At 70.7% G+C, this 27260-nt stretch overlaps 2 protein-coding genes across 6 annotated transcripts in view; both read left to right on the forward strand.

The window, feature by feature from the left end:
• LOC140904582 (complement C4-B-like) overlaps positions 1-18532 on the forward strand; it is a 35736-nt gene extending 17204 nt beyond the window's left edge. For 4 of the 5 annotated variants that reach the window (XM_073327012.1, XM_073327010.1, XM_073327013.1 and 1 more), the window contains 27 exons: positions 475-601; positions 746-817; positions 1216-1425; positions 1752-1863; positions 2080-2150; positions 2233-2372; positions 2879-3088; positions 3504-3555; positions 3704-3793; positions 5455-5658; positions 6076-6151; positions 6356-6512; positions 9871-10011; positions 10156-10324; positions 10870-11054; positions 11339-11497; positions 11749-11808; positions 12532-12625; positions 12850-13012; positions 13692-13782; positions 14085-14159; positions 15079-15181; positions 15368-15457; positions 15900-15992; positions 16530-16613; positions 16815-16947; positions 17105-18532. In XM_073327012.1, the coding sequence (XP_073183113.1) occupies positions 475-601; positions 746-817; positions 1216-1425; positions 1752-1863; positions 2080-2150; positions 2233-2372; positions 2879-3088; positions 3504-3555; positions 3704-3793; positions 5455-5658; positions 6076-6151; positions 6356-6512; positions 9871-10011; positions 10156-10324; positions 10870-11054; positions 11339-11497; positions 11749-11808; positions 12532-12625; positions 12850-13012; positions 13692-13782; positions 14085-14159; positions 15079-15181; positions 15368-15457; positions 15900-15992; positions 16530-16613; positions 16815-16947; positions 17105-17246 (3303 nt within the window). In that variant the 3' untranslated portion in view covers positions 17247-18532. The remainder of the gene's footprint in view (positions 1-474; positions 602-745; positions 818-1215; positions 1426-1751; positions 1864-2079; positions 2151-2232; positions 2373-2878; positions 3089-3503; positions 3556-3703; positions 3794-5454; positions 5659-6075; positions 6152-6355; positions 6513-9870; positions 10012-10155; positions 10325-10869; positions 11055-11338; positions 11498-11748; positions 11809-12531; positions 12626-12849; positions 13013-13691; positions 13783-14084; positions 14160-15078; positions 15182-15367; positions 15458-15899; positions 15993-16529; positions 16614-16814; positions 16948-17104) is intronic. The other variant, XM_073327014.1, reaches the window with a different exon arrangement.
• A 2653-nt stretch (positions 18533-21185) lies between these two features.
• On the forward strand, positions 21186-26117 carry LOC140904581 (proteasome subunit beta type-7-like). The gene is given in 9 exon segments (XM_073327009.1): positions 21186-21501; positions 22216-22309; positions 22623-22720; positions 23346-23486; positions 23840-23955; positions 24103-24132; positions 24135-24160; positions 25175-25326; positions 25917-26117. Coding segments are annotated over 9 exon segments (831 nt in total). The 5' UTR covers positions 21186-21439; the 3' UTR covers positions 26029-26117.
• Positions 26118-27260: the final 1143 nt, after the last annotated feature.

Raw genomic sequence — 27260 nt, forward strand, 5'->3', positions numbered from 1 at the left:
CAGATCGGCCATCGCCCCCTAAAGTCACCCCCCAGCCTGGGGCTTGGCCTACAACCCCCAGCCTGGAGTTGGGACCTTCCATGGCCAACCCATGGAGAGCCAACGGTCATCTCCAGGCCATTAGCCTCCTTGGGCTTGACCCACGACCTCTCTGCCTTGACCTACAACCTTTGAACGGTCAACCCATTAGGCGTGGATGGTCATCGGCCCTTGGGTTTGACCTCTGACCTCCCAACTGGCCCTATGCCCATGACTGGCCAATCACGCCCTCCTCCATTCAAAGGGCCCTTGGCCCTGGCCTCACCCCCAGGACTTGGGTTTGACCCACAACCCCGCTGGTGACCTGTGACCCCGAACGGTCAATGGCCAGAGAATGGGGCCATGACGGGCGTGGCCAAGGGCCCTGGTGGGACAATGAATCTCCCCTTCTGTCCCCCGCCCCCCATCCCCCGGCTTCTGTCCCCCGCCCCCCAGGTGTTTGCGGCCATGGACAGCTACGACCTGGGCTGCTCGCCAGGCAGTGGGGCCAACGCCCTGGGGGTCTTCGGAGACGCCGGCCTGGCCCTACGCGCGGGGGATCTGCAGAGCTCGCTGCGGAGCGGTGAGACGGGGGGCAGGAGGGAGGACCCGGGGAGGGGAGGGGAAGAGGGGGCTGAGGGGCGGGGGTCACTTGGGGGCCAGGAGGGGGCTCAGGGGCTGTGACCCGCCCCAGTCTTACCCCCTCCCATGGTCTTTGGACCCCCAGGGCATGGCTGCGGCCAGGATGCCCCCCGCAGGAAGCGCTCGCTGGACTTCCAGGTGCAGGCCCAGAAGAAGGGTGAGTTTGGGAGGTAAGGGGGGGGCTCTGCCCGAGGGGGAGGGGGCAGGATCTACCCACCTCTGCACCCACCGAGCCCCCCATCCCTCCACCGACCCCTGCACCCACCCTGTGCCATGGATCCACCAGCTCGGTGCTGGGCCATCCCGGCCGTGGGGCTGCCCCTTGGAGGACTTCTTTGCTGTTCCAGCCCCCCACGGGTGCCCCTCTTTGCCCAGGGCTGGCTGTTTGGCCCCACCACCTCCGAGACCGACCCTGTGGGCTCCAGCCCCCTGCTCCCCACGGCAGCTCCCGCTCTGCCCCATGGCCAGCCTGGGACCCCGGGCAAGGCCCGTGGTGCCCGGCCTCCCCCCCGCGCCCGTCTGACGCTCTGCCCCCCGCGCCCCGTCTGCCCCCAGCCTCGCAGTACCAGGCCGACCCAGTGGCTCTGCGGTGCTGCCGGGACGGGATGACGCGGGTGCCGATGCGCCGGACGTGCGAGCAGCGAGCGACGCGGATCCCGGGCGCCGAGGCCCCCCGCTGCCGGCCCGCCTTCCTGGACTGCTGCCAATTCGCTACCCAGCTGCGCCGCAAGGCCCGGAACTGGGGCTCCGGCGGGCTGGCCCGCGGTGAGCCCTGACACCGGGTCCTGCCCTGGGCTTGGGCGGGGGCTGGGAGCCAGGACGCCTGGGTTCTGTCCCCAGGCCTGGGAGGGGAGCGGGGGCTGGTGGGTTAGAGCAGGGGGGGCTGGGAGCCAGGACGCCTGGGTTCTGTCCCCAGGCCTGGGAGGGGAGGGGGGCTGGTGGATTAGAGCAGGGGGGGCTGGGAGCCAGGACGCCTGGGTTCTCTCCCGGGCTCTGGGCGGGGAGTGGGGGCAGGTGGTTGGAGCAGGGGGTGGGAGCCTGGGTCTGGGGTCCCCCCCGTCCCTGACCCCGCCCCGCTGTGCCCCGTGCAGTGAACCCCGACGTGGAAGAGGACGATTTCTTCGACGACGATTCTGTGCAGACCCGGAGCGTCTTCCCCGAGAGCTGGCTGTGGAAAACCATCACCGTGGACAGGAGCAGCCGGTCAGGGACCCCCGGGGAGCCCCTCCCCCATGTCGCCCCCCTCCCCCCATGTCTCCTGCAGTGCCCCTCCCCCCCACCCCAGGGCTCCCCATCTTGCCGGGCATCCCCCCATATCCCTCCAAACACCTCCCCTGGGGCCACCCTCCCTACCCAGCCCCCCAGCCTCCATGTGCAGCCCGCCCCCACCCCACTGACCCCCCCGCCCATCTCCCGCAGGCAAACCCACCTGGTGCCGGATTCGATCACCACCTGGGAGATCCAGGCTGTCAGCATGTCGCCGACCACCGGTGAGTCCGTCCCCCCGTCCGCCCGCCCCCCGTCCGTCCGCCCCCCGGCCCCCCGGCTCACCCAGCTCCTCCCCTGCCCCAGGGATCTGCGTGTCCGACCCGCTCAGCGTCCGCGTCTTCCAGGATTTCCACGTCTCTCTCCGGCTGCCCTACGCGGTGAAGCGTTTCGAGCAGCTGGAGCTGCGCCCGGTGCTGTACAACTACCAGGATCGGCCCGTCAACGTGAGGGGCCCTGCTCGGCCGCGCCCCCTGGTCGCCTGCCCCCAGCCCTGCCGGTGCCCCTCACTCCCGACCCGCAGCCCCTGCCCGCCCAGCCCTGCCGGTGCCCCTCACTCCCGACCCGCAGCCCCCTGCCAGCCCGGCCCTGCCCCCCCAGCCCTGCCAGTGCCCCTCACTCCCGACCCGCAGCCCCCTGCCAGCCCGGCCCTGCCCCCCCCACCCTGCCGGTGCCCCTCACTCCCGACCCGCAGCCCCCTGCCAGCCCGGCCCTGCCCCCCCCACCCTGCCGGTGCCCCTCACTCCCGACCCGCAGCCCCCTGCTAGCCTGGCCCTGGGCCCCCCCAGCCCTGCCGGTGCCCCTCACTCCCGACCCACAGCACTCTGCCCCCTAGTGCCCCTCAGCCCTAAACCACAGCCCCCTGCCCCAGCCCTGCCGGTGCCCCCCAGTCCTGTGCCCCTCTCTCCGGCCCCCCAGGCCCGTGCGGGGGTCTCAGTCTCTCTCTCCCCAGGTCTCGGTGTACATGGAGCGCTCCGAGGGCATCTGCTCCCCGGCGACGGGGGACCGGGTGCGGCGACAGGCCCTGCAGGTCCCGGCCAAGGGGGCACTGGCCGTGCCCTTTGCCGTGGTGCCCATGGGCGCCGCCGACATCCCCGTCACCGTCACAGCACAGGGCAGCTGGGGGCTCGGGGACAGCGTCACCCGGAGCCTGCGGGTGGAGGTGAGAGGGGGGCTGAGCCCCACAGAACCCCCGCCTGCCCCTCCCCCGCCTGCCCCTCCCCAGCCTGCCCCTCCCCCGCCTGCACCGCTGCACCGGCCCCTCCCCATCTGCTCCTGCCCCTCCCCCGCCTACCCCTCCCCCTCCTGCTCCGCTGCACCGGCCCCTCCCCATCCGCCCCTACCCTGCCTGCCCTGCCCCCCGCCTGCCCATCCCCCACCTGCTCCGCTGCCCCTGCCCCTCCCCATCTGCGCCTGCCCTTCCCCCGCCTGCCCTTCCCCCGCCTGTTTCGATGCCCCGGCCCCTCCCCCACCTGCCCCTCCCTGTCTGCTCCTGCCCCTCCCCCGCCTATCCCTCCCCAACCTGCTCTGCCCCCCCCGAGGCATCAGTTCTGACCCCCCCATCTTGCCCCCCCCAGAGAGAAGGTGCTGCCCACCTGGAGGAGATGAGCTACTCGCTGTATCCTGAAGGTGGGTGACCCCCAGGGGGTGGGGGGCAGAGGGAAGTCTCTGAGGGGCTCCATAGGGTGCCAACGGAGGGGCTCTCTGTGGGGGGGCTGCCCCTGGGGTGGGGTTTGGGGGCTGCCTGGATCCTGTCTGACCCCCCGTCCCCACACAGAGAGGCGCAGCCGGGTGCTGGAGGTCCCGGGGGAGCTGCCCCCCGATGCCATCCCCGGCCAGGACTTCAAGATGAGCGTCCGCGTCACGGGTGAGAGAACCCCCCCGCTGCCCCTCCCCCACCTTTCCCATGCCCCCGCTGCCCCTCCCTCATCACCGCCCCCCGCCGCCCAGGTCCTGGGCCCCCCCTCGAGTCCCAAAACCAGAGACTGACTCACTCCCAGCTGCCCAGCACCCCCCCCCATCCCGCCTCTGGCCTTTGTCCCCGTCCCGGGCCAGCCGGCCCCCTGGGCTGCTCCTTGCCCGGTGGTCAGGCGACCGCCTCGGCCGGTCCCTAGGGGTCGCTGCGACCCGGTGACGCCGCGGCCTCCGGCGGGAGCCAGCCGAGAGTCAACGGAGGCCAAACCGCGCCGCACCGGCTCCAACCGGCCCCACGGAGGGGACGTGGGTCCCACCCCACTGGGCAACCAGACGTCGGCCAAGCCATCCCCTCGGACAGCCCGGTTCCCGGGTGTCCCCACCGGCAGCGCTGCCTGGGGGGACGACTGGCTGTGGAAACCAGCTCCCCAGTGAAGGGAAAGGGTCCCTCCATCCCAAAGGCCCGAGCCCCAGATCCAGGTCAACGAACAGATCAGCTCTTACCCCAAATCTCGCGGCTGCCGACCCTTCAGCCTTGCAAATCGACGAGAGAAGAGCTGGAGTCGGTCACGTGGAGTCCATGACCTCCAGCAACGGCCAAGTCCGTGCTTCAGGTGTGGGGCGGGGACGGACGAAGCTGCAGGGTCAAATCCCGGCTCTGGAGAACATCCCCAGGTCCTTCAGCCCTTGGGTCAGCGCTTCCGCGTGTAGCCAAGTCCCTCCGAGGCCAGGCGCAGGACTGGAGACCAGGCGGAGGGTCTCCGGGGCCCTTGAGAGTGTCTTGTCACGTGGCCTCTGCTTCCTTTGTCCCCAAAACCAGCTGCCCGGCACCTGGCTTGGAGGCCCCAGCGTCTGGCCCTTAGGCCTCTCCCCGCCTGCCGGGCTGAGTCCCCCGGCGTGTCCGCTGTGGGTCAGGGGTGTCGCTCATGGGCCGTCATGGGCCACCCCCACTTGTCTGGGGTGTCCCCCAGGAGCAGAGCACCTGTGTGAACTGCAGACAGGCCAGAGCTAACGCCGGCATCTTTAAATACAACGTGACACCTGCACCCAGACGGCATAATCCCAACCGGCCAGCCTCACCCCCTCCGAGACACCGCATCCCACCCCTTTGCACAAGAGCTGGGGCCACGACGGGAGCTTGGTTGCAACCATGTTCTATACGGTCCCAGTTCAAGTCAGTAGCGTGACAGCCACCAACTCGACACCTGAGTAACTCAGAGGGGAAACAGGCAAATACAGTGTTCGGAGAAAACGCTGAGAACATCACCACTTTGTCACTGCCCTGATGCCCCTCCCCCATTCCACTGGATGCCCCCTCCCCATATACCCACCCCACCACATTCCCCCTCCCTGTAGACCCACCCCAACACCACCTCTCCCCGGCCCTGGTGCAGTGTCTGTGGGTTGCTGGGGCTCTATCTCACTCTCCCGGCGTGGTGTCTGAGGGTCGATGACGCTGTCTTGCTCTCCCCGGTGCGGTGTCTGAGGGTCGATGACGCTGTCTTGCTCTCCCCGGCGCGGTGTCTGTGGGTCTGTGGGGCTCTATCTCGCTCTCCCCGGTGCGGTGTCTGAGGGTCGTTGATGCTGTCTCGCTCTCCTCCCGCCGTGGGGCAGCCGACGTGCCCGTGGACACGCTGGACAACTCGCTCTCGCCCACCGGGCTGGTGGGGCTGCTGCAGGTGCCGCGGGGCTGCGCGGAGCAGACGATGATCTACATGGCGCCCGGGCTCTACGCCATGCGGTACCTGGACGAGACGGAGCAGTGGGCCCAGCTGAAACCCGAGCGCAAGCAGGAGGGGCTGGACAACCTACGCGTGGGTGAGCAACCTGGGCATCACGCAGGCGAGGGCAGAGGCGAGGGGGCTGGGTACTGGGGTGGGCGTGGTTGGGGGGGCCTGGGCACCAGGGGCAGGTGAGGATGAGGGCTGAGGGCCTGGGATGGGGGGCTGTACACAAGCCCCAGCTGAGGGCATGGGGCACCGGACCCCAGCTTGCATGCTGGTCCCCTGGCAACATGGGTGCCCCGCAGCCGGCCCCAGCCCTTGCACACACGTGGGCAGCCACCTGCACAGGCCCCCCCCCATGCCCAGCGCACAGACATGCGGATGCTTTTCCCTCCCTCTCCCGCACACCCCAGGCACCAGCCCAGCACGGAGCGCACGGGGGGCCGTGGGCATGGAGGGTGGGGGTCAAACCTGCCAACATGACCCCCTGTCCCATCCCCTCCCCTGCCAGGCTACGAGCGGATCCTGACCTTCCGCAAGACAGACGGGTCCTACGGCGCCTGGCTGCACCGGCCCAGCAGCAGCTGGTGAGCCGGGGCTGGGGGGTCCTGGGGAGGGTCGGGGGGTGGGGGGTCCAAGCCCGGGAGCTCTGTGAGGGGGATGTGGGGGGGGTGTCAAGGGCTGGGGGTTCTGTGGGGGGATCCAATCCCTGGGGAAAGGCCAGGAGGCGTTGAGGGGGGGATCCTCTGCCAGGGGTCCGTGAGTCAGCCCCCCGATCCCGGCCCCCCCAGGCTGACGGCGTTCGTGGTGAAGGTCCTGGTGCTCAGCCGGCAGTACCAGGTCGTGGACAATGCCGGGATCCGAGAGTCGGTCACGTGGCTGCTGGGAAACCAACAGACCGACGGCTCCTTCCGTGACCCGCAGCCCGTCATCCACCGGGACATGCAGGTGACGTTGCACGTGCCCCCCGATGCCCTTGCACGCTCACTGCTGCCTGCACACTGCCCTCACACAGTTGCCTTGCACAAACACATTTGCACATTCACACACATCACTGCCTAACACTCACATTCACACCCTGGGCCTTGCACACCTGATCCCCAATTTTGCATGCTCACTTTCATCTGCACCATCATCCTAACACCCTGCTGCCTTGCACACTTGCATAGTCGCTCCACATCACACGCTCACACTTGTTACACGCTCACCAACTATGTTGCACAACTGCCTTCACACACTCACGGAGATGTTGCACATTCACCCATGCTACTGCATGCACTAGGCCCCTTGCACACTAGCCGGTGTATTGCACAACTGCCCTCGCAGACTTGCCACTGAGTCACACCGGTGCCCCAGTGCACAGGGGCCTGTCATGTTGCCCTGGGACGGGGCTGCCCGTGGGAGCCAGCTGAGGTCACTCAATCAGGGCGAACTGCAAACAGCGCGGGGCAGGCGGATATTCCACTGCCGAGATTTACCCAGCCAGGCCAAAGCAGCCTCTGTCCCACCTCCCTGGGTGCCCAGACGTCCAAACAACGCAGTGCCCTTCCAGTGCCCGGCCTCCGCCCGCCGTCCAGACACGCACGTCAGATGTGATGATGGTCACTGAAAACCTTATCTCGTCACCGAACGGAAAAGGGCCTTCCCACCCCAAAGGATCAGCCGCACACCCAGGTCCAATGAGAACTCGGATCTTACCCAGAACTCCTGCTTCTCGCCAATTCTTGTTAACTAAACTAAAATGTGTTAAAAAAGAAGAGAGAGGCAGTGTTGGTTAAACGGTGGCTATCCAGACAGTCCCGAGCTCAGTTCCTGAGCTCAGACACCGAGCAGAGCTGAGTTTGTAGTGGTCAAAGCCCTTTTAGAAACGGTCCGCAGGGTGCAGTCCAATGTCCGTGTTCGCGGAGACTCCCCAGTGACTGGGGGTCTCCATCCTTGTGGCTCAGGGTTTCCCCCTCGTGAACCCCAAAGCAGATCAGCGATGAAGGAGGATCGGGTCCCGGGGTCTTTATACATTTCCTGCAGCCTTTTGGCCTGAGAAAACAGCAGGCTCAAGTCTCCTCCTCCCAAACATCCCGGCCATTAGCCCGAGGTAATTTATCCCTGAAACCGTTCAGAGCCAGGTCGCCCCAACCTCCCCAGAGCCAGAGCCAATCGCCCTAGTTCCCTCCAGTGTCTCCCCAAACACGAATCCCCCTTTTTTGATCTTTGGATCAAAGCCACGGCCAGAGACGAGCCTCGTTTGCTGACGTCACAAGCCCCAGCTCGCAGCCCCTCCTCCCTCCCAAGGGCCTGCGTGTCGCACCCGGGTTCGGCCCCATCTCTTCCGAAGCCGTCTCTGCGTCCGGGCCTGGGGCCGCTCGGTCGGGGAGTTCAGGAACCCGTCCTGGCCCTGCCCCCGCCAGTGAGAGGCGATCGTACGCTCAGAACGTCGCACACTCCCTGTCATGTTGCAATCCCACCCATGCACACTCGCCGCCCTGGTGTGCAACGTCCAGAGTGCTCTCCTGGCACACACAGGCTAGACCCTGGGCTTGGGGCCCTGCTGGAGTCACACCAACACACAGCCCACGATTTGCACAAGTATTTGCACTCCCATTTGCACGCTAACCCAGCAGGCCGCACACTCACCACGGCACCCCAGGCGCTCCCTTCCTCAGACTCGCGCTCACACCCTGAGCTCTGCCGGCTCACCCGCACAGCCTTGCTCCACGGCCCCTTGGGACTCGCACACTCCGCTCTGCGCGCTCCCCTCCGACCGTGCACGCCCAAACGTGCCCCCTGGCTCCCCCAGCCCCTTGGGACTCGCACGCTCCGCTCTGCGCGCTCCCCTCCGACCGTGCACGCCCAAACGTGCCCCCCGGCTCCCCCAGCCCCTTGGGACTCGCACGCTCCGCTCTGCGCGCTCCCCTCCGACCGTGCATGCCCAAACGTGCCCCCCGGCTCCCCCAGCCCCTTGGGACTTGCACGCTCCGCTCTGCGCGCTCCCCTCCGACCGTGCACGCCCAAACGTGCCCCCCGGCTCCCCCAGCCCCTTGGGACTCGCACGCTCCGCTCTGCGCACTCCCCTCCAACCGTGCACGCCCAAACGTGCCCTCAGCTCCCCCGGCCCCTTGGGACTCACACGCTCCGCTCTGCGCGCTCCCCTCCGACCGTGCACGCCCAAACGTGCCCCCCGGCTCCCCCAGCCCCTTGGGACTCGCACGCTCCGCTCTGCGCACTCCCCTCCGACCGTGCACACCCAAACGTGCCCTCAGCTCCCCCGGCCCCTTGGGACTTGCACGCTCCACTCTGCGCGCTCCCCTCCGACCGTGCACGCCCAAACGTGCCCCCCGGCTCCCCCAGCCCCTTGGGACTCGCACGCTCTGCTCTGCGCACTCCCCTCCGACCGTGCACGCCCAAACGTGCCCCCCGGCTCCCCCAGCCCCTTGGGACTCGCACGCTCCGCTCTGCGCGCTCCCCTCCGACCGTGCACGCCCAAACGTGCCCCCCGGCTCCCCCAGCCCCTTGGGACTCGCACGCTCCGCTCTGCGCGCTCCCCTCCGACCGTGCACGCCCAAACGTGCCCTCGGCTCCCCCAGCCCCTTGGGACTCGCACGCTCTGCTCTGCGCGCTCCCCTCCGACCGTGCACGCCCAAACGTGCCCCCCGGCTCCCCCAGCCCCTTGGGACTCGCACGCTCCGCTCTGCGTGCTCCCCTCCGACCGTGCACGCCCAAACGTGCCCCCCGGCTCCCCCAGCCCCTTGGGACTCGCACGCTCCGCTCTGCGTGCTTCCCTCCGACCGTGCACGCCCAAACGTGCCCCCCGGCTCCCCCAGCCCCTTGGGACTCGCACGCTCCGCTCTGCGCGCTCCCCTCCGACCGTGCACGCCCAAACGTGCCCCCCGGCTCCCCCAGCCCCTTGGGACTCGCACGCTCCGCTCTGCGCGCTCCCCTCCGACCGTGCACGCCCAAATGTGCCCTCGGCTCCCCCAGCCCCTTGGGACTCGCACGCTCTGCTCTGCGCGCTCCCCTCCGACCATGCACGCCCAAACGTGCCCCCCGGCTCCCCCAGCCCCTTGGGACTCGCATGCTCAGATTTGCACACTCACACTCCAAGCCCGCTGCCCCCTCACGCCGTGCACATGCGGATTTGTACGCACGCCCCAGGCCCCGACGGGCACCCCCCAGGGCCCAGGGCGGTGGGGGGAGAGGGGATGTCACTAAGACCCCAGGCCAGGCACATGGGGAACTCACCGCGACCAACCCGCAGGGCGTCCCTCGCACGTGCACCTCGCATGCTCATCCCCGCTCTCTCACCCCCCAGGGGGGCGTCGGGGGGCACCAAGGGGGCGTTTCGCTCACGGCGTTCGTGGTGGTGGCCCTGAAGCAGGCGCTGGGGTTGTACGAGGGGCAAGAAGCCGACCCGGAGCGGAAGGCAGAGAAGGAGGAGCAGCAGCAACGCGTGGTACGGGGGAGGCTGGGGGGGGCCAGGGGGAGCACGTGGGTGGAGATGGGGGGCAGGCTGGGGGGTTACGAGGGAGATGGGGAAGTGGGGGGACTCAGGGGGCTGGGGGGGTCTGTCTGATTGTTGATCTTACCCCCCCCGCAGAAAAGCAGCCTGTCCCGGGCCACACGGTACCTGTCGGCCGGGCCGCACCAGGGGCTGGCCCCCTACCCGGCCACCATCACGGCCTACGCCCTGTCCCTGGCCTCCGACGACGGGGCGGCCATCGGGGCTGCGGACAGCCGGCTCCGGGCGCTCGCCCTGCAGGACACGGGTGCGTCCTGCTGGCTGCAGCCTCTGCCCCCCTGCCTCAGCCTCGCCCCCCCAGCCCCCCTGCTTCAGCCTCGCCCCCCCAGCCCCCCTACCTCAGCCTCGCCCCCCCAGCCCCTCCGCTGCAGCCTCTGCCCCCCCAGCCCCCCTGCTTCAGCCTCTGCCCCCCAGCCCCTCCGCTGCAGCCTCTGCCCCCCCAGCCCCCCTGCTTCAGCCTCTGCCCCCCCAGCTCCCCGCTGCAGCCTCTGCCCCATCCCTGACCTCCAAACTGGAAGAAGCCCCTTTACTCTGCCCTTGGGGGATCTGAGTGAGCCCCATAGAAACCCTTCCTCTGCGCCTCCAGAATGTGTCACAGTGACACCCCCCCAGCGGCGGCGGGCGGTACTGCAGCCCCCGGCTCCCCCCAGCGGCGGCGGGCGGTACTGCAGCCCCCGGCTCCCCCCAGCGGCGGCGGGCGGTACTGCAGCCCCCGGCTCCCCCCAGCGGCGCCGGGCGGTACTGCAGCTCCCAAGGATGGTAAATTCAAGCTGGGTCTCTCTCCCCCCGCAGAGGGGACCATGATGTTTTGGGCAGTGGAGCAGGGTGGGGCCACCTCCGCTTCGGCCATCTCAGTCGAGGCCACGGCCTACGGGCTTCTGCATTTCGTGCTGCGCAACGACCTCTCAAGCGCCAAGAAGGTCGCCCGGTGGCTGATGGAGCAGAGGAACTATGGTGGCGGCTTCAAATCCACACAGGTCCCGGCCAGGACTCCTGGGTTCTCACCCCAGCTCTGGGAGGGGAGTGGGAGCTGGTGGGTTAGAGCGGGGAGTGGGTGAGTCTGGGAGCCAGGACGCCTGGGTTCTCTCCTTGGCTCTGGGAGGGGAGTGGGGGCTGGCGGGTTAGAGCGGGGAGTGGGTGAGTCTGGGAGCCAGGACGCCTGGGTTCTCTCCTTGGCTCTGGGAGGGGAGTGGGGGCTAGCGGGTTAGAGTGTGGGGGCTGGGAGCCAGGACTCCTGGGTCCCATCGCCGGCTGCTTGCAGGACACGGTGGTGGCACTGGATGCCCTCTCCCAGTACTGGATCAACACCTACACCCCGGAAGGGAACACGCTGGATTTAACTTTCTCCAGCCCAGGCAAATCGGGCACCAAGAAAGTCACCCTGGACCGATCCCAGAACCACATCCAGGAAGAACTGCAGGTGAATGAACCCAGATGCCTCCCGTCCCGAGCCAGCCAGTCCCTGCCCCGGGGCCGGATGGGAGCTGGTGTCCCCTTGAGGGGACAGGCCCCGAGCCCCATTCCCCGCCCCCCTGAGCCAGCCACTCCCCACCCCATTCCGTGTCCCCCGATTTCTCCCAGCCCATGGGCTGAGAGGTGGTTTAACAACCCCCCAGTGTTGCCCTTGGTTTTACCATTTTATTTGACACCCCCCCCACTTCTTCCCCCCAGTTCTCCTTGGGCGACAGCCTCCAAGTGAAGGTGGAAGGGAAAGGAAAGGGGACCCTGACTGTGAGTAACACAGGCCTGGGGGCGGGGTCAGGACGCCTGGGTTCTCTGCCTGGCTCAGGGAGGGGAGTGGGGTCTGGTGGATTAGAGCTAGGGGACTGGGAGCCAGGACTCCTGGGTTCTCTCCCCGGCTCTGGGAGGGGGTGAGAGCGGGTTGGGGGAGGGGCTGGAAGCCCGGACTCCTGGGTTCTCTCCCTGGCTCTGGGAGGGGAGTGGGGGCGGGTGGTTAGAGTGGGTTGGGGGAGGGGCTGGAAGCCCGGACTCCTGGGTTCTCTCCCCGGCTCTGGGAGGGGAGTGGGGGCTGGTGGGTCTGAGCAGGGGGCTGGGAGCCAGGACTCCTGGGTTCTCTCCCCGGCTCTGGGAGGGGGTGAGAGCGGGTTGGGGGAGGGGCTGGAAGCCCGGACTCCTGGGTTCTCTCCCCGGCTCTGGGAGGGGAGTGGGGGCTGGTGGGTCTGAGCAGGGGGCTGGGAGCCAGGACTCCTGGGTTCTCTCCCCGGCTCTGGGAGGGGGTGAGAGCGGGTTGGGGGAGGGGCTGGAAGCCCGGACTCCTGGGTTCTCTCCCTGGCTCTGGGAGGGGAGTGGGGGCGGGTGGGTCTGAGCAGGGGGCTGGGAGCCAGGACTCCTGGGTTCTCTCCCCGGCTCTGGGAGGGGGTGAGAGCGGGTTGGGGGAGGGGCTGGAAGCCCGGACTCCTGGGTTCTCCTGGCCGGCTGCCTGCCTTTGCCCAGGTGCTGAAGCTGTACAACGTGCTGGAGCTGCACAATGGCTCCTGCCAGAGCCTGGGGCTGGAGGTGACGGTCAGCGGGGACGTGCGCTTCGAGGGTGAGTCTCCCCGGCGCGGGACGGGTTCCCGGGGCGCCCGAGGCTCCGCCCCCCGGCCAGGGCCCGCGCGTTAGGCCTTCTCATTTCCCCATTGGCGTGGGGGGCGGAGCTTCCAGCGCTGCAGCGAGGCCCCGCCTCCTCCGTGGCGTCCACGCGCTTAGGCCACGCCTGTTAAAGGGCCGGCCCCCACTTCCCGGGCTGATGCTGCGGTTTGTGCCCCGCAGTGGATGAGGAGGATGACTATGACTACGACTATGAGGGGGAGGCCCCCGCGGCCGAGGCCCCGCTTCACCCCATCCACTGGTTCGACGCCCGGCGCCGGCGCCGCAGGGAGGCAGCCGACCCCCGCAGGCGCGACAAGGACGTGGCCTATTCCGTCTGCATCTGGTGAGTCGGGACGCCAGGGCCGCGGCACTTCTGCTGGGGGGCGGGACTTCCTGTTGTCCCTGTGCTGTGGGGGGTGGGACTTCCTGTCTTAGCTTCATTCTAAGGGGTGGGACTTCCTGTTGTCCACGTGCTGTGGGGGGGTGGGACTTCCTGTCTTAGCCTTATTCTAACAGGGGTGGGACTTCCTGTTGGCCATGTGCTGTGGGGGGGGGGACTTCCTGTCTTAGCCTTATTCTAACAGGGGTGGGACTTCCTGTGTTAGCCTTATTCTAACAGGGGTGGGACTTCCTGTCTTAGCCTTATTCTAACAGGGGTGGGACTTCCTGTGGTCCATGTGCTGTGGGGGGGTGGGACTTCCTGTCTTAGCCTTATTCTAACAGGGGTGGGACTTCCTGTTGTCCATGTGCTGTGGGGGGGGTGGGACTTCCTGTCTTAGCCTTATTCTAACAGGGGTGGGACTTCCTGTGGTCCATGTGCTGTGGGGGCAGGGCTTTCTGTCATACCGTAACTCTTATGGGGGCGGGTCTGATGTATCCATGTGGGGGCGGGACTTTCTGCCTTAACCTCCTTTCCGTTGGTGGCGGGACTTCCTCTATGTCCATGTGCTACAAGGACACTGACACGGGGGGCGGGACTTCCTGGTGTCCCCCCCATGCTTACGGTGTCCCCTCCCCCGCAGGAGGCAGCCGGGCTCCCGTCTCTCCGGCATGGCTATTGCCGACATCACCCTGCTGAGCGGCTTCCAGCCCCACATGGACGACCTCGACAAGGTCGGGGGCCCCCGATCCCCCCACTCCCCCGTCCATCCCCCCACCTTGGCCCCCCTCCCTCCTCTCGCCTGCCTGATGCCACCTTCAGACACTCATGCGCCATCACCCCCCGTAGGGGGCGCCCTGCCCCTCTCCCTAGAGGGGGCCATGTCTCAGTGGGGTGGGGGAGAGAGGGGCTCTGAGTGGCTGTGTGTGGGGGGGAGGGGCTGTGGGGGGAGGGGCTGGGTGTCTGTGTGGGGGCGGAGCTGGGGGATGTCTGGGGGGCCGTGTCAGGCATGTGTAACCCCCTCGTCCCCCCGCAGCTGAAGGACCTGGCCGATCGTTACATCAGCCACTACGAAGTCCAGGGCCAGAGACTTCTGCTCTACTTCGAGACGGTGAGAGGGGGCAGGGAGGGGTATGGGGGGCTGAGTGGTGATGGGGGACAGGAGGGAGGGGCCCCCTGGGGTGCTGCAGTTGCAGTGGGGGGAGTTGGGGGGCTGAGCGGTGATGGGGGACAGGAGGGAGGGGCCCCCTGGGGTGCTGCGGTTGCAGTGGGGGGAGTTGGGGGGCTGAGCGGTGATGGGGGACAGGAGGGAGGGGCCCCCTGGGGTGCTGCAGTTGCAGTGGGGGGAGTTGGGGGGCTGAGCGGTGATGGGGAACAGGAGGGAGGGGCCCCCTGGGGTGCTGCGGTTGCAGTGGGGGGCTTGGGGGGCTGAGCGGTGATGGGGGACAGGAGGGAGGGGCCCCCCGGGGTGCTGCGGTTGCAGTGGGGGGAGTTGGGGGGCTGAGCGGTGATGGGGGACAGGAGGGAGGGGCCCCCCGGGGTGCTGCGTTTGCAGTGGGGGGAGTTGGGGGGCTGAGCGGTGATGGGGGACAGGAGGGAGGGGCCCCCCGGGGTGCTGCGGTTGCAGTGGGGGGAGTTGGGGGGCTGAGCGGTGATGGGGGACAGGAGGGAGGGGCCCCCCGGGGTGCTGCGTTTGCAGTGGGGGGAGTTGGGGGGCTGAGCGGTGATGGGGGACAGGAGGGAGGGGCCCCCCGGGGTGCTGCGGTTGCAGTGGGGGGCTTGGGGGACTGAGCGGTGATGGGGGACAGGAGGGAGGGGCCCCCCGGGGTGCTGCGTTTGCAGTGGGGGGAGTTGGGGGGCTGAGCGGTGATGGGGGACAGGAGGGAGGGGCCCTCTGGGGTGCTGCGGTTGCAGTGGGGGGAGTTGGGGGGCTGAGCGGTGATGGGGGACAGGAGGGAGGGGCCCCCTGGGGTGCTGCGGTTTCAGTGGGGGGGTCTCTCCCGGTGTCTGACCCCCGTCCCGCCCCCCAGGTCCCCCAGGAGCGGGACTGTGTGGGGTTCCGGGCGGCCCAGACGGTGCCCGTGGGCCTGCTCCAGCCGGCCAGCGCCAGCCTCTACGACTTCTACGAGCCAGGTGGGGAGGTGGGGGGGCAGGATGGGGGGGCAGGGGGAGGAGTTGGGGGGCAGGATGGGGGGGTAGTGTGGGGGGCAGGAGGGGTCATATGGGATACATGGGAGTGGGGTGGGGAAGGGGGCACATGGGGGGCAGTGGGGCTCCAGCCGCCCCCACTGGCCCCTCACCCCCCACCTCTCCCCCCAGCCCAGCAGTGCAGCATCTTCTACACGGCCCCGGCCCGGAGCAGGTTCGTCTCCGCCCTGTGCTCCAAGGAGGTCTGCCAGTGCGCCGAAGGTGAGACCCCGCCTGCTCGCCCCCCGGGAGGGAACCCAGGCGTCCGGGCTCCCAGCCCCCCTGCTCTAATCCACTGGACCCCCTCCCCTAGCCTGGAGAGAACCCAGGAGTCCTGCTTCCCAGACCCCCCTGCTCTACCCACTAAACCCCCCTCCCCTCCCCAAGCTGGGAGAGAACCCAGGCGTCTGGGCTCCCAGCCCCCCGCTCTACCCACTGGACCCCCCTCCCCTCCCCTCCCCTCCCCGAGCCAGAAGAGAACCCAGGAGTCCTGGCTCCCAGTCCCCCCCACTCTAACCCACCAGTCCCCCCTCCCCTCCCCGAGCCGGGAGAGAACCCAGGAGTCCTGGCTCCTAGCCCCGCCTGCTCTACCACTGGACCCCCCTCCCCTCCCCAAGCCGGGGTTGGGAGGGAACCCAGGCGTCCTGACCCATCTCCCCCGCAGGCGCCTGCCCGCAGCTGAGGCGGACCCTGAAGGACGAGATGACGGAGGCCAGTCGGACGGAGTTCGCCTGCTATAGCCCCCGGGTGCAGTATGGTACGGCCCCCCTGGCCCCGCCCCACGGGCCCCCCTGGCCCCGCCCCATGAGCCCCCACAGCCCCGCCCCACCGGCCCCATGCCGCAGCCGGCAGGGAAGATGTGGGTTGGTTCGTCGTAGAAACTCCTCTGTTAACGCCGAGTGCAGGGAGCGGCAGCGGTGTGGGTCAGCCCCACAGACCTGGCTCGACCCCCAAGTCCCCAGCAGCCCCTCCTTCCCCCCACCTCGGGCTCAGCCCGGCCTCCTGCCCCGGCCTTTGGCCAAGCTCCCGGGAAAGTCTGGGGTTGACTGCCCCCAGCCCATAGGAAACTCCCTTCCCCCACCCTGTGAAACATGCAGCATGTGGGGAAACTGAGGCACACACCATGTTTGTGCAAAATACTATGAAAAATTCCCATTTGGTCTCAGCGCCCCATCACCCCACAGACCCTGACCCACAGCCCCCCACAACCCTCCGAGCAGCCCCAGGGCGCAATACGGGATGGGGGAGGGGCTGTGTGACCCCTCCCCGCGCTGACCCCCACCCCTTCCCCCAGCGTACGAGGTTCGGGTCCAGCGGCTGGAGGAGCTGAGCGGCTTCCGGTCCTACGAGGCCGAGATCCTGGAGCCCCTGCAGTTCAGTGAGTGGGGGGGATTGTGGGGGAAGGGGAGGGGGATGAGCTGGGGGGAGGGGGAGTGAGTTGGGGGAGAGGGGATTGTGGGGGGAGGGGGAGTGAGCTGGAGGGAGTGGGGGATGAGCTGGGGGGAGGGGCGGGGAAGGGGTTGGGGTGCCCGGGGAAGAAGGGAGCAGGGTGACCCCCCATCTAACCTCCCCCCCCCAGCGGAGGACGTGGGGCTGCAGGCTGGGCAGAGCCGCTTGTTCCTGGTCCGGGGCTCGTGCCGGATCCGCCTGGGGCCGGGCAGACGCTACCTCCTGATGGGGCAGGACGGGGACACCCGGGACCCCCAGGGCCGGTGAGTGCGGGGGGTGGGGGGGGAGCGGGGGGGACGTATCGGAGGCAGAGAGGGCGGGAGGGCGGGGGGCAGAGAGGGCTCCATGGGGGCAGTGGGGCGGGGGGCAGAGAGGGGTGGGGGTCGCCCAGGCCCCCGCTGAGCCCCACTGCCCCCCCAGCCGCCGGTACCTGCTGGACGCGGCCGCCTGGATCGAGGAGCTGCCCGACCCGAAGCAGTGTCAGGCCACGGTCAACCGGAACCGCTGCGCCCAGCTGCGGGCCTTCGCCGAGGGCTACGGGCAGCACGGCTGCAAGGTCTGAGCGCCCTGCTCTGCCCGCCCCGGGACCGCCTGGATCCGCCCCGGGACTGCCCCCGCCCGCCTGGATCCCCCCCGGGACCGCCTGGATCCCCCCGGGACCGCCTGGATCCCCCTGGGACCGCCCCTGCCTGCGTGGATCCGCCCCGCCCGCCTGGATCCCCCCTGGGACCGCCTGGATCCCCCCCGGGACCGCCCCCGCCCGCCTGGATCCGCCCCACCCGCCTGGATCCGCCCCGGGACCACCTGGATCCGCCTGGATCCGCCCCGGGACCACCTGGATCCCCCTGGGACCGCCCCTGCCTGCGTGGATCCGCCCCGCCCGCCTGGATCCCCCCCGGGACCGCCTGGATCCCCCCCGGGACCGCCCCCGCCCGCCTGGATCCGCCCCGCCCGCCTGGATCCGCCCCGGGACCACCTGGATCCCCCCGGGACCCGCCCCCGCCTGCCTGGATCCGCCCCAGGACTGCCCCCGCCCGCCTGGATCCCCCCCGGGACCGCCTGGATCCCCCCGGGACCGCCTGGATCCCCCTGGGACCGCCCCTGCCTGCGTGGATCCGCCCCGCCCGCCTGGATCCCCCCCGGGACCGCCTGGATCCCCCCCGGGACCGCCCCCGCCCGCCTGGATCCCCCCCGGGACCGCCTGGATCCCCCCCGGGACCGCCCCCGCCCGCCTGGATCCGCCCCGCCCGCCTGGATCCGCCCCGGGACCGCCTGGATCCCCCCCGGGACCACCCCCGCCCGCCTGGATCCCCCCCGGGACCGCCTGGATCCCCCCCGGGACCGCCCCCGCCCGCCTGGATCCGCCCCGCCCGCCTGGATCCGCCCCGGGACCGCCTGGATCCCCCCCGGGACCGCCCCCGCCCGCCTGGATCCCCCCCGGGACCGCCTGGATCCCCCCCGGGACCGCCCCCGCCCGCCTGGATCCGCCCCGGGACTGCCCCCGCCCGCCTGGATCCGCCCCGCCCGCCTGGATCCGCCCCGGGACCACCTGGATCCCCCCGGGACCGCCCCCGCCCGCCTGGAACCGTCCCTGGGACCGCCCCCAGAACCACCCCTGCCCACCTGGAACTGCCCCCGGAACTGCCCCACGCCTGGAACGACCCCCAGATTAGAACCGGGCCCCCAACCTGCCTGGAACTGCCCCCAACCCAGATCGGAACAGCCCCCCCAGCCCAGATTGGAGCTGCCAACCTCCTCCCCCAGCCTGGCTCGGGTCAGAACCGCTGGCCCAGCCGGACCGGGACCCCCCATTCCTGGAGCTGATTGGAATAAAACATGTTTCCCCCTGACTGCCGTGTCGGCTCCATTGAGGGCTGAACCCAGTACCCCCTGCCCTGCCCCCCATCACTGACAGTACCCCCTGTTCCCCCCACCCCTGCCCACCGGCACCCCTTGGCCACCCCCCTGTCCCCCTCTGTTCCCCCCACCTGCTGTTTCCTCAGCCCCCCCAATTGACTCCCATTCGGTGTCTGGCTCCCCGTTTATTCCAGCGGGGGGCTGAGGGGGTTGGGGCGGGGGCCCCCTGCCCAGTCTGTGAGCATCACTTCGGGGTGGATCCTGCAACAGAGCAGGGGACAGGGGACTTCAGGCACCCGGACGCCTGGGTTCGGTAAAGCTCCTTCCCCTCCCCCGACCCTGCTCCAGCTTTGGGGGGACTTCCCCGACGCCTGGGGCCAATGACATCTCTCCCCTGGACACGTGGGTCCTCTCCACTTCTCCCCCTCCCCTCCCCCCCTCGGATACCTGGGTCCTTTCTGCGGCGGGTGAGCCCCACGCCGACCCCCAGGGCTCCGAGCAGCGAGAGGTTCAGAGCCAGCCAGATGCAGAGAGCCGGGACCCAGCTGTTTGGGGTGGCGACACCTTCAGGTGGGCAGGAGCAGAGACCTGGGGGGGGGCAGGAGAGGTGTCAGCCCCCCAGGAGATAGGAAAGACCCCCCACATCCAATGGGGCCCCGGACGCCTGGGTTCTATAATAATCAGACGATCAAATAGGAGCCCAAAGCCCAGGCTCGACAAAGCCCAGGCTCACCCTCCTCAAGTGGCCCCCATGGGGGAGGGGAGTGTCCCGGACGCCTGAGTTCGCTCACCTTGGACCTGAGACACAAGCAGGGAAACCAGGGTCCATCCAGCCCATTTCATCCTCGGGAGAGACCCCCCCAGGCCTCGCCCCCCACGGTGAGGTCATTGCTAGGCAGCATTGTGAGGTCATCAGGATGATGTCACTGCAAGCGCCGGCTCCTCACTCCCGACCCGCAGCCCCCTGCCCGCCCAGCCCTGGGCTCCCCCCAGCCCTGCCGGTGCCCCTCACTCCCGACCCGCAGCCCCTGCCAGCCCAACCCTGGGCTCCCCGCCCTGCCGGTGCCCCTCACTCCCGACCCGCAGCCCCCTGCCAGCCCAACCCTGGGCTCCCCGCCCTGCCGGTGCCCCTCACTCCCGACCCGCAGCCCCCTGCCCGCCCAGCCCTGGGCTCCCCCCAGCCCTGCCGGTGCCCCTCACTCCCGACCCGCAGCCCCCTGCCCGCCCAGCCCTGGGCTCCCCCCAGCCCTGCCGGTGCCCCTCACTCCCGACCCGCAGCCCCCTGCCAGCCCAACCCTGGGCTCCCCCCACTCTGCCGGTGCCCCTCACTCCCGACCCGCAGCCCCCCGCCAGCGCTGCCCTGGGCTCCCCCCAGCCCAACCCTGGGCTCCCCGCAGCTCTGCCGGTGCCCCTCACTCCCGACCCGCAGCCCCCCGCCAGCCCTGCCCTGGGCTCCCCCCAGCCCTGCCAGTGCCCCTCACTCCCGACCCGCAGCCCCTGCCAGCCCAACCCTGGGCTCCCCGCAGCTCTGCCGGTGCCCCTCACTCCCGACCCGCAGCCCCCTGCCAGCTCTGCCCTGGGCTCCCCCCAGCCCTGCCGGTGCCCCTCACTCCCGACCCGCAGCCCCCTGCCCGCCCTGCCCTGGGCTCCCCGCCCTGCCGGTGCCCCTCACTCCCGACCCGCAGCCCCTGCCAGCCCAGCCCATGGCTCCTCCTCCCCCCTCCCCAATCTCAGGGGGTTTGTGTGTTTGTGGCCCCCAGGCACCTAGGTTCTCTAGAAGCTTGTGCTGTGGGTGGTCGCGGCGTGTTGTGTGTTGTACGGGGGGGTCTGTGTGTGTGTGTGTGGGGGGCATCGTAGCTGTGGGTGCGGGACGTGGTGGGCCATGGGGTGATGGGCCGTGGAGTGTGTGGGGTGCGGCGCCGTGGGGCCTGGGGGGTGTGAGGTGTGTGGGGTGCCGGGCTGTGGCGCTATGGGGCCTGGGGGGCGTCCAGTCGGGTGTGGGGCGGATCCTGGCTCTGGTGCGTGGTGTCACGGAGTCCCTGGGCGATGCTCTGGAACTGCTCCCCGTGAAGCCGGGCAGGACTCTGGGGCAGTCGCCTTTCTGGGAGCAGCCTGTCTGCAGGACACACAGCTCACACAGCTTCCACCTTCCTGGGTCTGACCTCGGAGCATTCAGCCTCCTCTGCCCCTCCATGCGCTTCCCCCAGCGAGTCCGCCCAGGTGGGGTCCTGGGGGGCCAGAGCGTCCTGCCCCCCAACTCCGCAGTCAGACGGGACTCTCAGCCAGCCAGGAAAACAGAAGGTTTATTAGACGACAGGAACAAGGTCTAACACAGAGCTTGTAGGTGCAGAGAACGGGACCCCTCAGCTGGGTCCATTTTGGGGGGCAGTGAGCCAGACAACCACGTCTGCCCTTCACTCCATGTCCCAGCCAGCCCCAAACTGAAACTCCCTCCAGCCCCCCTGCTCTGGGCTTTGTCCCTTTCCCGGGCCAGGAGGGCACCGGATTCCTTTGTTCTCCAACCCTTTAGCTCTCACCTCCCAGGGGGGAAGGGCCCAGGCCATCAGTTGCCAGGAAACAGGGTGTCGGCCATTCTCTGTGTCCAGACCCCTGCACACACCTGCCCTCCAGGGCCCTGCAATGATCATACACCCTTACCCCACCCCCTAGATACTTAAGAACTGCCTAGGGGAAACTGAGGCACCCCCACACTATTCAGAGGAAACATTAAGAACAGGCCCACTTCGTCACACGTGGGCCCTGCCCAGCTCCATGTGACCCAAAGGGAAAGTGAAAGGACCCAGCGAGGCCGACGGAGTCACAGGAAGACGTGGGACAAGCAAGGCCCGGCCTCCCAGTGACCCCCAGAGACCCCCAGTCCCAGCACCTGCCCCCCACATGGACAGAGACAAGGCCCCCCCGGAGCCACACGGGGGCTTCGCCTTCGAGAACTGCCTGAGGTGAGACACCCCCTCCCCTTGCAGAGACAGACAGGCCCCCCACATCCTGCCCCCGGACACCTGGGTCCCTCCTCAGACCACCCCCCGGCCCTGCATCCACACAGGGCTCGACCCCCAGAGCCTCAACCAGCAACACCCTGAGATTGGAGAGCAAAAGTGAAACACAAAATCTGCCCCCCATCCCGCAGCTCTGCCGGGCCAGCCCTGCCCCCCAAGCTCTGCCGGTGCCCCTCACTCCCAACCCGCAGCCCCCTGCTAGCCCGGCCCTGGGCCCCCCAAGCTCTGCCGGTGCCCCTCACTCCCAACCCGCAGCCCCCTGCTAGCCCGGCCCTGGGCCCCCCCAGCTCTGCCGGTGCCCCTCACTCCCGACCCGCAGCCCCCCGCTAGCCCGGCCCTGCCCCCCAAGCTCTGCCGGTGCCCCTCACTCCCAACCCGCAGCCCCCTGCTAGCCCAGCCCTGGGCCCCCCCAGCTCTGCCGGTGCCCCTCACTCCCGACCCGCAGCCCCCCGCTAGCCCGGCCCTGCCCCCCGAGTTGGTTGTCGTGGAACGATGCCCCCGGGGAAGGGCCGATGGGAGCGGAGGACGGGCTGGGATTGCCCTGAGGGGGGCATGTGCCTACCATGGGGTGGGTCACACCTGTGGCTGGCACCCCCCGGCGGGGAAGGGCCCCATGTCCTATCCACCCCCACAGTGGTGCCTCCTTACCCCACCCAGGAATGCGGCTCTGGCGAAGGCTGGGGGCCCCCAGGGTTTCCTGCCCCCCAAGGCCAGGAAAACAGGAACGACCATCGCTGGCCTCATCTACAAGGTGATGGGATGGGGGGGCGGCGGGGGCTGGGAAAGGGTGGGGGGTCTGTGCCAGGGGCAGGGGGGCTGGGATAGGGGGCTGGGGCTCCAGGATGGTGGCAGGAGGGGTTGTGGCCACGGAGCTGGGGGTGTGTGCAAAGGGGAGGTGTGGGGCTGGGACAGGTGGGGGAACTGGGGGGGTCAGGTATGTGATATTGGGGGTCTGTCCCAGGTGGGGGTGAGGGGCTGGAAGCCTGTCCCAAGGGGAGGTCTGGAGCCGGGGACAGTTGTGGGGCTGGCTATGGGTCGCTGACCTGCCCCACATCTCCCCACAGGAGGGGATAATTCTCGGGGCCGACACTCGCGCCACCGATGACATGGTTGTAGCTGACAAGAACTGTGAGAAAATCCATTACATCTCACCCAACATCTAGTGAGTGACCCCCGAATACCCCCCGGTGCCCCTCACTCCTGACCCGCAGCCCCCTGCTCCCCCCAGCCCTGCCGGTGCCCCTCACTCCCGACCCGCACCCCCTGCCAGCCCAGCCCTGCCGGTGCCCCTCACTCCCGACCCGCAGCCCCCTGACCCCCCAGCCCTGCCGGTGCCCCTCACTCCCGACCCGCAGCCACCAGCCCCCCCAGCCCTGCCGGTGGCCCCTCACTCCCTACCCGCAGCCCCCTGACCCCCAGCCCTGCCCGGTGCCCCTCACTCCCGACCGCAGCCCCCTGCCCCCCCCAGCCCTGCCGGTGCCCCTCACTCCCGACCTGCAGCCCCCCCCAACCCCCGCCGGTGCCCCTCACTCCCGACCCGCACCCCTGCCAGCCCAGCCCTGCCGGTGCCCCTCACTCCCGACCCGCAGCCCCCTGCCCCCCCCCCAGCCCTGCCGGTGCCCTCACTCCCGACCCGCAGCCCCCCCGACCCCCGCCGGTGCCCCTCACTCCCGACCCGCAGCCACCAGCCCTGCCGGTGCCCCTCACTCCCGACCCGCAGCCCCCCTGACCCCCCAGCCCTGCCGGTGCCCCTCACTCCCGCCCCGCCCCCTGTCTCTCTCCCCCAGTTGCTGTGGGGCGGGGGTGGCGGCTGACGCCGAGGTGACGACCCAGATGCTTTCGTCCAACATGGAGCTGCACTCGCTGGCCACCGGCCGCCCGCCCCGGGTGGCCACCGCCTGCCGCTTCCTCAAGCAGATGCTGTTCCGGTGAGGGGCGGGGCATCGCCGCGTGACATCACAGCGTGACATCAGCACATGGGGAGGGGCATTGCAGTGTGACATCACGCCATGGGGTGGGGCATTGCGACACGGGGCGTGACGTCACGGCGTGACATCAGCACATGGGGTGGGGCATCGCAGTGTGACATCACACCATGGGGTGGGGCATTGCGACACGGGGCGTGACATCACGACGTGACATCACGGCACAGGGCGGGGCATCGTGACATAACTCAGCGGGGGCTAGGGCCAGTGTGGCTGTGACCTCACAGGCTCCGGTGTGATGTCACTGGGGTGGGGGTGATGTCACAGGCTCCGAGAGTGTCTCCTCCCCACCCCAGGTACCAGGGTCACATCGGGGCGTCGCTGATCCTGGGGGGCGTCGACTCCACCGGGCCCCACCTGTACAGCGTCCACCCCCACGGCTCCACCAGCAAACTGCCCTTCACCTCCATGGGTGAGCGGGGGGGGCAGGGGGCTGGGTGGGGGATGGGCTCTTTGGAGGGAGGGGCAGGTGTCTGTGGGGGGAGGACCGGGGAGGGGCTGCGGATGTCTGGGGGGGAAGTCTATGGGGCTGGCTCTGACCCCCTCTCCCTGCCCCCAGGCTCTGGGGCTGCGGCGGCCATTGCGGTTCTTGAGATCGGTTCAAGCCAGACATGGAGGTGAGGGGGGCCTCAGGGACCCAGGTGTCCGGGCTGGGTGGGTGGGGGTGGGGTGGGGCCAGGACTCAGGCATCTGGGCAGAGGATGTGGAGGCGGGGTGGGGCGGGGCAAGGACCCAGGTGTCCGGGTGGGGAATGTGGGGGTGGGGACCCAGGTGTCTGGGCGGGGTGTGTGGGGTGGAGCAAGGACCCAGTCATTTGGGAGGGGTGCGTGGGGCGAGGCTCCAGGCGGGGGATGTGGGGGCAGGGACCCAGGTGTCCGGGTGGGGTGTGTGGGAGTGGAGTGAGGACCAGGTGTTGGGGCAGGGATGTGGGGGTGAGGACCCAGGTTTCCGGTTGGGGTGTGTGGGGGCGGGGCAAGGACCAGGAGTCCAGGAAAGGTGTGTGGGAGTGGAGTGAGGACCCAGGTGTCCGGGCAGGGTGTGTGGGGGCGGGGCAAGGACCCAGGTGTCTGGGCAGGGTGTGTGGGGGCAGGGCAAGGACCCAGGAGTCCAGGCAAGGTGTGTGGGGCGGGGGGCAAGGACCCGGGAGTCCGGGCGGGGTGTGTGGGGGCGGGGCAAGGACCCAGGTGTCCGGGCGGGGTGTGTGGGGGCGGGGCAAGGACCCAGGTGTCCGGGCAGGGTGTGTGGGGGGCGGGGCAAGGACCCGGGAGTCCGGTTGGGGTGTGTGGGGGCGGGGCAAGGACCCGGGAGTCCGGGCGGGGTGTGTGGGGGCAGGGCAAGGACCCCGGAGTCCGGGCAAGGTGTGTGGGGGCGGGGCAAGGACCCAGGTGTCCGGGCGGGGTGTGTGGGGGCGGGGCAAGGACCCAGGTGTCCGGGGCGGGGGTGTGTGGGGGCGGGGCAAGGACCCCGGAGTCCGGGCGGGGTGTGTGGGGGCGGGGCAAGGACCCAGGTGTCCGGGCGGGGTGTGTGGGGGCGGGGCAAGGACCCAGGTGTCCGGGCGGGGTGTGTGGGGCGGGGCTCCGGGCGGGGACCCAGGCGTCCGGGCCGGCGGGCTCACCCCTCTCTCCCCCCAGCTGGCGGAGGCCCAGGAGCTCCTGGCCGACGCCATCACGGCCGGGGTGCTGGGCGACCTGGGCTCGGGGAGCAACGTGGATCTGTGTGTCCTCACCCGGGGGGGGGCCCAGATCCTGCGCCCCTTCCGCACCCCCATCGCCCGCGGGCAGAGGTGAGAACCCCCGGGGGCACCACGTGGCGGGGACCCAGGAGTCCGGGGCAGAGGGGGGGGGGTCGGGGCGGACGGGGTGGGGACCCAGGAGTCCGGGGCGGACGGGAGGGGCGGGGACCCAGGAGTCCGGGGCAGAGGGGGGGGCGGACGGGGCGGGGACCCAGGAGTCCGGGGAAGAGGGCGGGGTCGGGGACGGAGGGGGCGGGGACCCAGGAGTCCGGGGCGGACGGGACGGGGCGGGGGACCCAGGAGTCCGGGGCAGAGGGGGGGGGGGTCGGGACGGACGGGGCGGGGACCCAGGAGTCCGGGGCGGGGGGGACGTGGGGGGCTGGGGGGCGGGGACCCAGGAGTCCGGGGCGGGGGGGGGACGTGGGGGCTGGGGGCGGGGACCCAGGAGTCCGGGGCAGAGGGCGGGGGTCGGGGACGGACGGGGCGGGGACCCACGAGTCCGGGGCAGAGGGCGGGGTCGGGGACGGACGGGCGGGGACCCAGGAGTCCGGGGGCGGGGGGGACGTGGGGGCCGGGGCGGGGACCCAGGAGTCCGGGGCGGGGGGGCCGGGCCGGGCGCTGGCTGACTCCCACCCCCGCAGGCAGGGCCGGTACCGGTACCGGGCCGGCACCTCGGCGGTGCTGAGCGAAGCCGTCGCCCCCCTGCGGATCCAGCTGCTGGACGAGACGGTGACCGGGATGGACGTCGACTGAGCGCGGCCGGCGCGGGGGGGCCCCGAGAGTCCCGCCCCCCCCGGGCACCGCTCCCCCGCCGAGACCCCGACCCCCCCCGGGCACCGCCCCCCCGCGGAGATCCGCCCCCCCCGGGCACCGCCCCCCCGCGGAGATCCCGCCGCCCCCGGGCACCGCCCCCCCGCGGAGATCCCGCCCCCCCCGGGCACCGCTCCCCCCGCCGAGACCCCGACCCCCCCGGGCACCGCCCCCCCGCGGAGATCCCGCCCCCCCGGGCACCCGCCCCCCCGCGGAGATCCCGCCCCCCCCGGGCACCGCCCCCCCGCGGAGATCCCGCCCCCCCCGGGCACCGCTCCCCCGCCGAGACCCCGACCCCCCCCGGGCACCGCCCCCCCCGCCGAGACCCCCGCCCCCCCCGGGCACCGCCCCCCCGCGGAGATCCCGCCCCCCCGGGCACCGCCCCCCCGCGGAGATCCCGCCCCCCCCCGGGCACCGCTCCCCCCCCGGCACCGCCCCCCCGCCGAGACCCCGCCCCCCCGGGCACCGCCCCCCCCGCGGAGATCCCGCCCCCCCGGGCACCGCCCCCCCGCCGAGACCCCGCCCCCCCGGCACCGCCCCCCCCGCCGAGACCCCGCCCCCCGGGCACCGCCCCCCCGCCGAGACCCCGCCCCCCCGGGCACCGCCCCCCCGCCGAGACCCCGCCCCCCCCGCCGAGACCCCGCCCCCCGGGCACCGCCCCCCCCGCCGAGACCCCGCCCCCCGGGCACCGCCCCCCCGCCGAGACCCCGACCCCCCCCCCGGGCACCGCCCCCCCGCCGAGATCCCGCCCCCCCGGGCACCGCCCCCCCCCCAATAAAGCGGCTCAGCTCAGCGGGTCTCTTTGCTCTGATTGGCGCGCGGTGACCCCTGACCCCGAGGGGCGGGGCTGTGGGGGCGGGGCGCGGGCCGGCGCAGGGCGGGCCGGGCGGGCACGTGACGCGCCGGGGGGGAGGGAGACAGGAGTGGGGCCGGGGCCCCGGTGAGCCCGGGGGGCGGGGCAAGGCCCGGCTCGCGCCCAACGAACGGGGTGTGTGACGTCGCCGCGTCGCTGACTCCGCCCCAACGTCCGGCTCGCGACAGACCCCGGGCCCCGCCCCGCCCCGCCCCGCCCCGCGGCAGAGGGACCATAGAGGCGGGTCCGCCGGCGGCGCAGAGCGGCTGCGCTCGCGAGTTTCCGGGAGGGCGGGGCCGGAGTTCGGGACGCGCCGGAAGTG

Source organism: Lepidochelys kempii, unplaced genomic scaffold (genome assembly GCF_965140265.1).
Source record: "Lepidochelys kempii isolate rLepKem1 unplaced genomic scaffold, rLepKem1.hap2 scaffold_315, whole genome shotgun sequence".
NCBI classification, from domain to species: Eukaryota; Metazoa; Chordata; order Testudines; family Cheloniidae; genus Lepidochelys; species Lepidochelys kempii.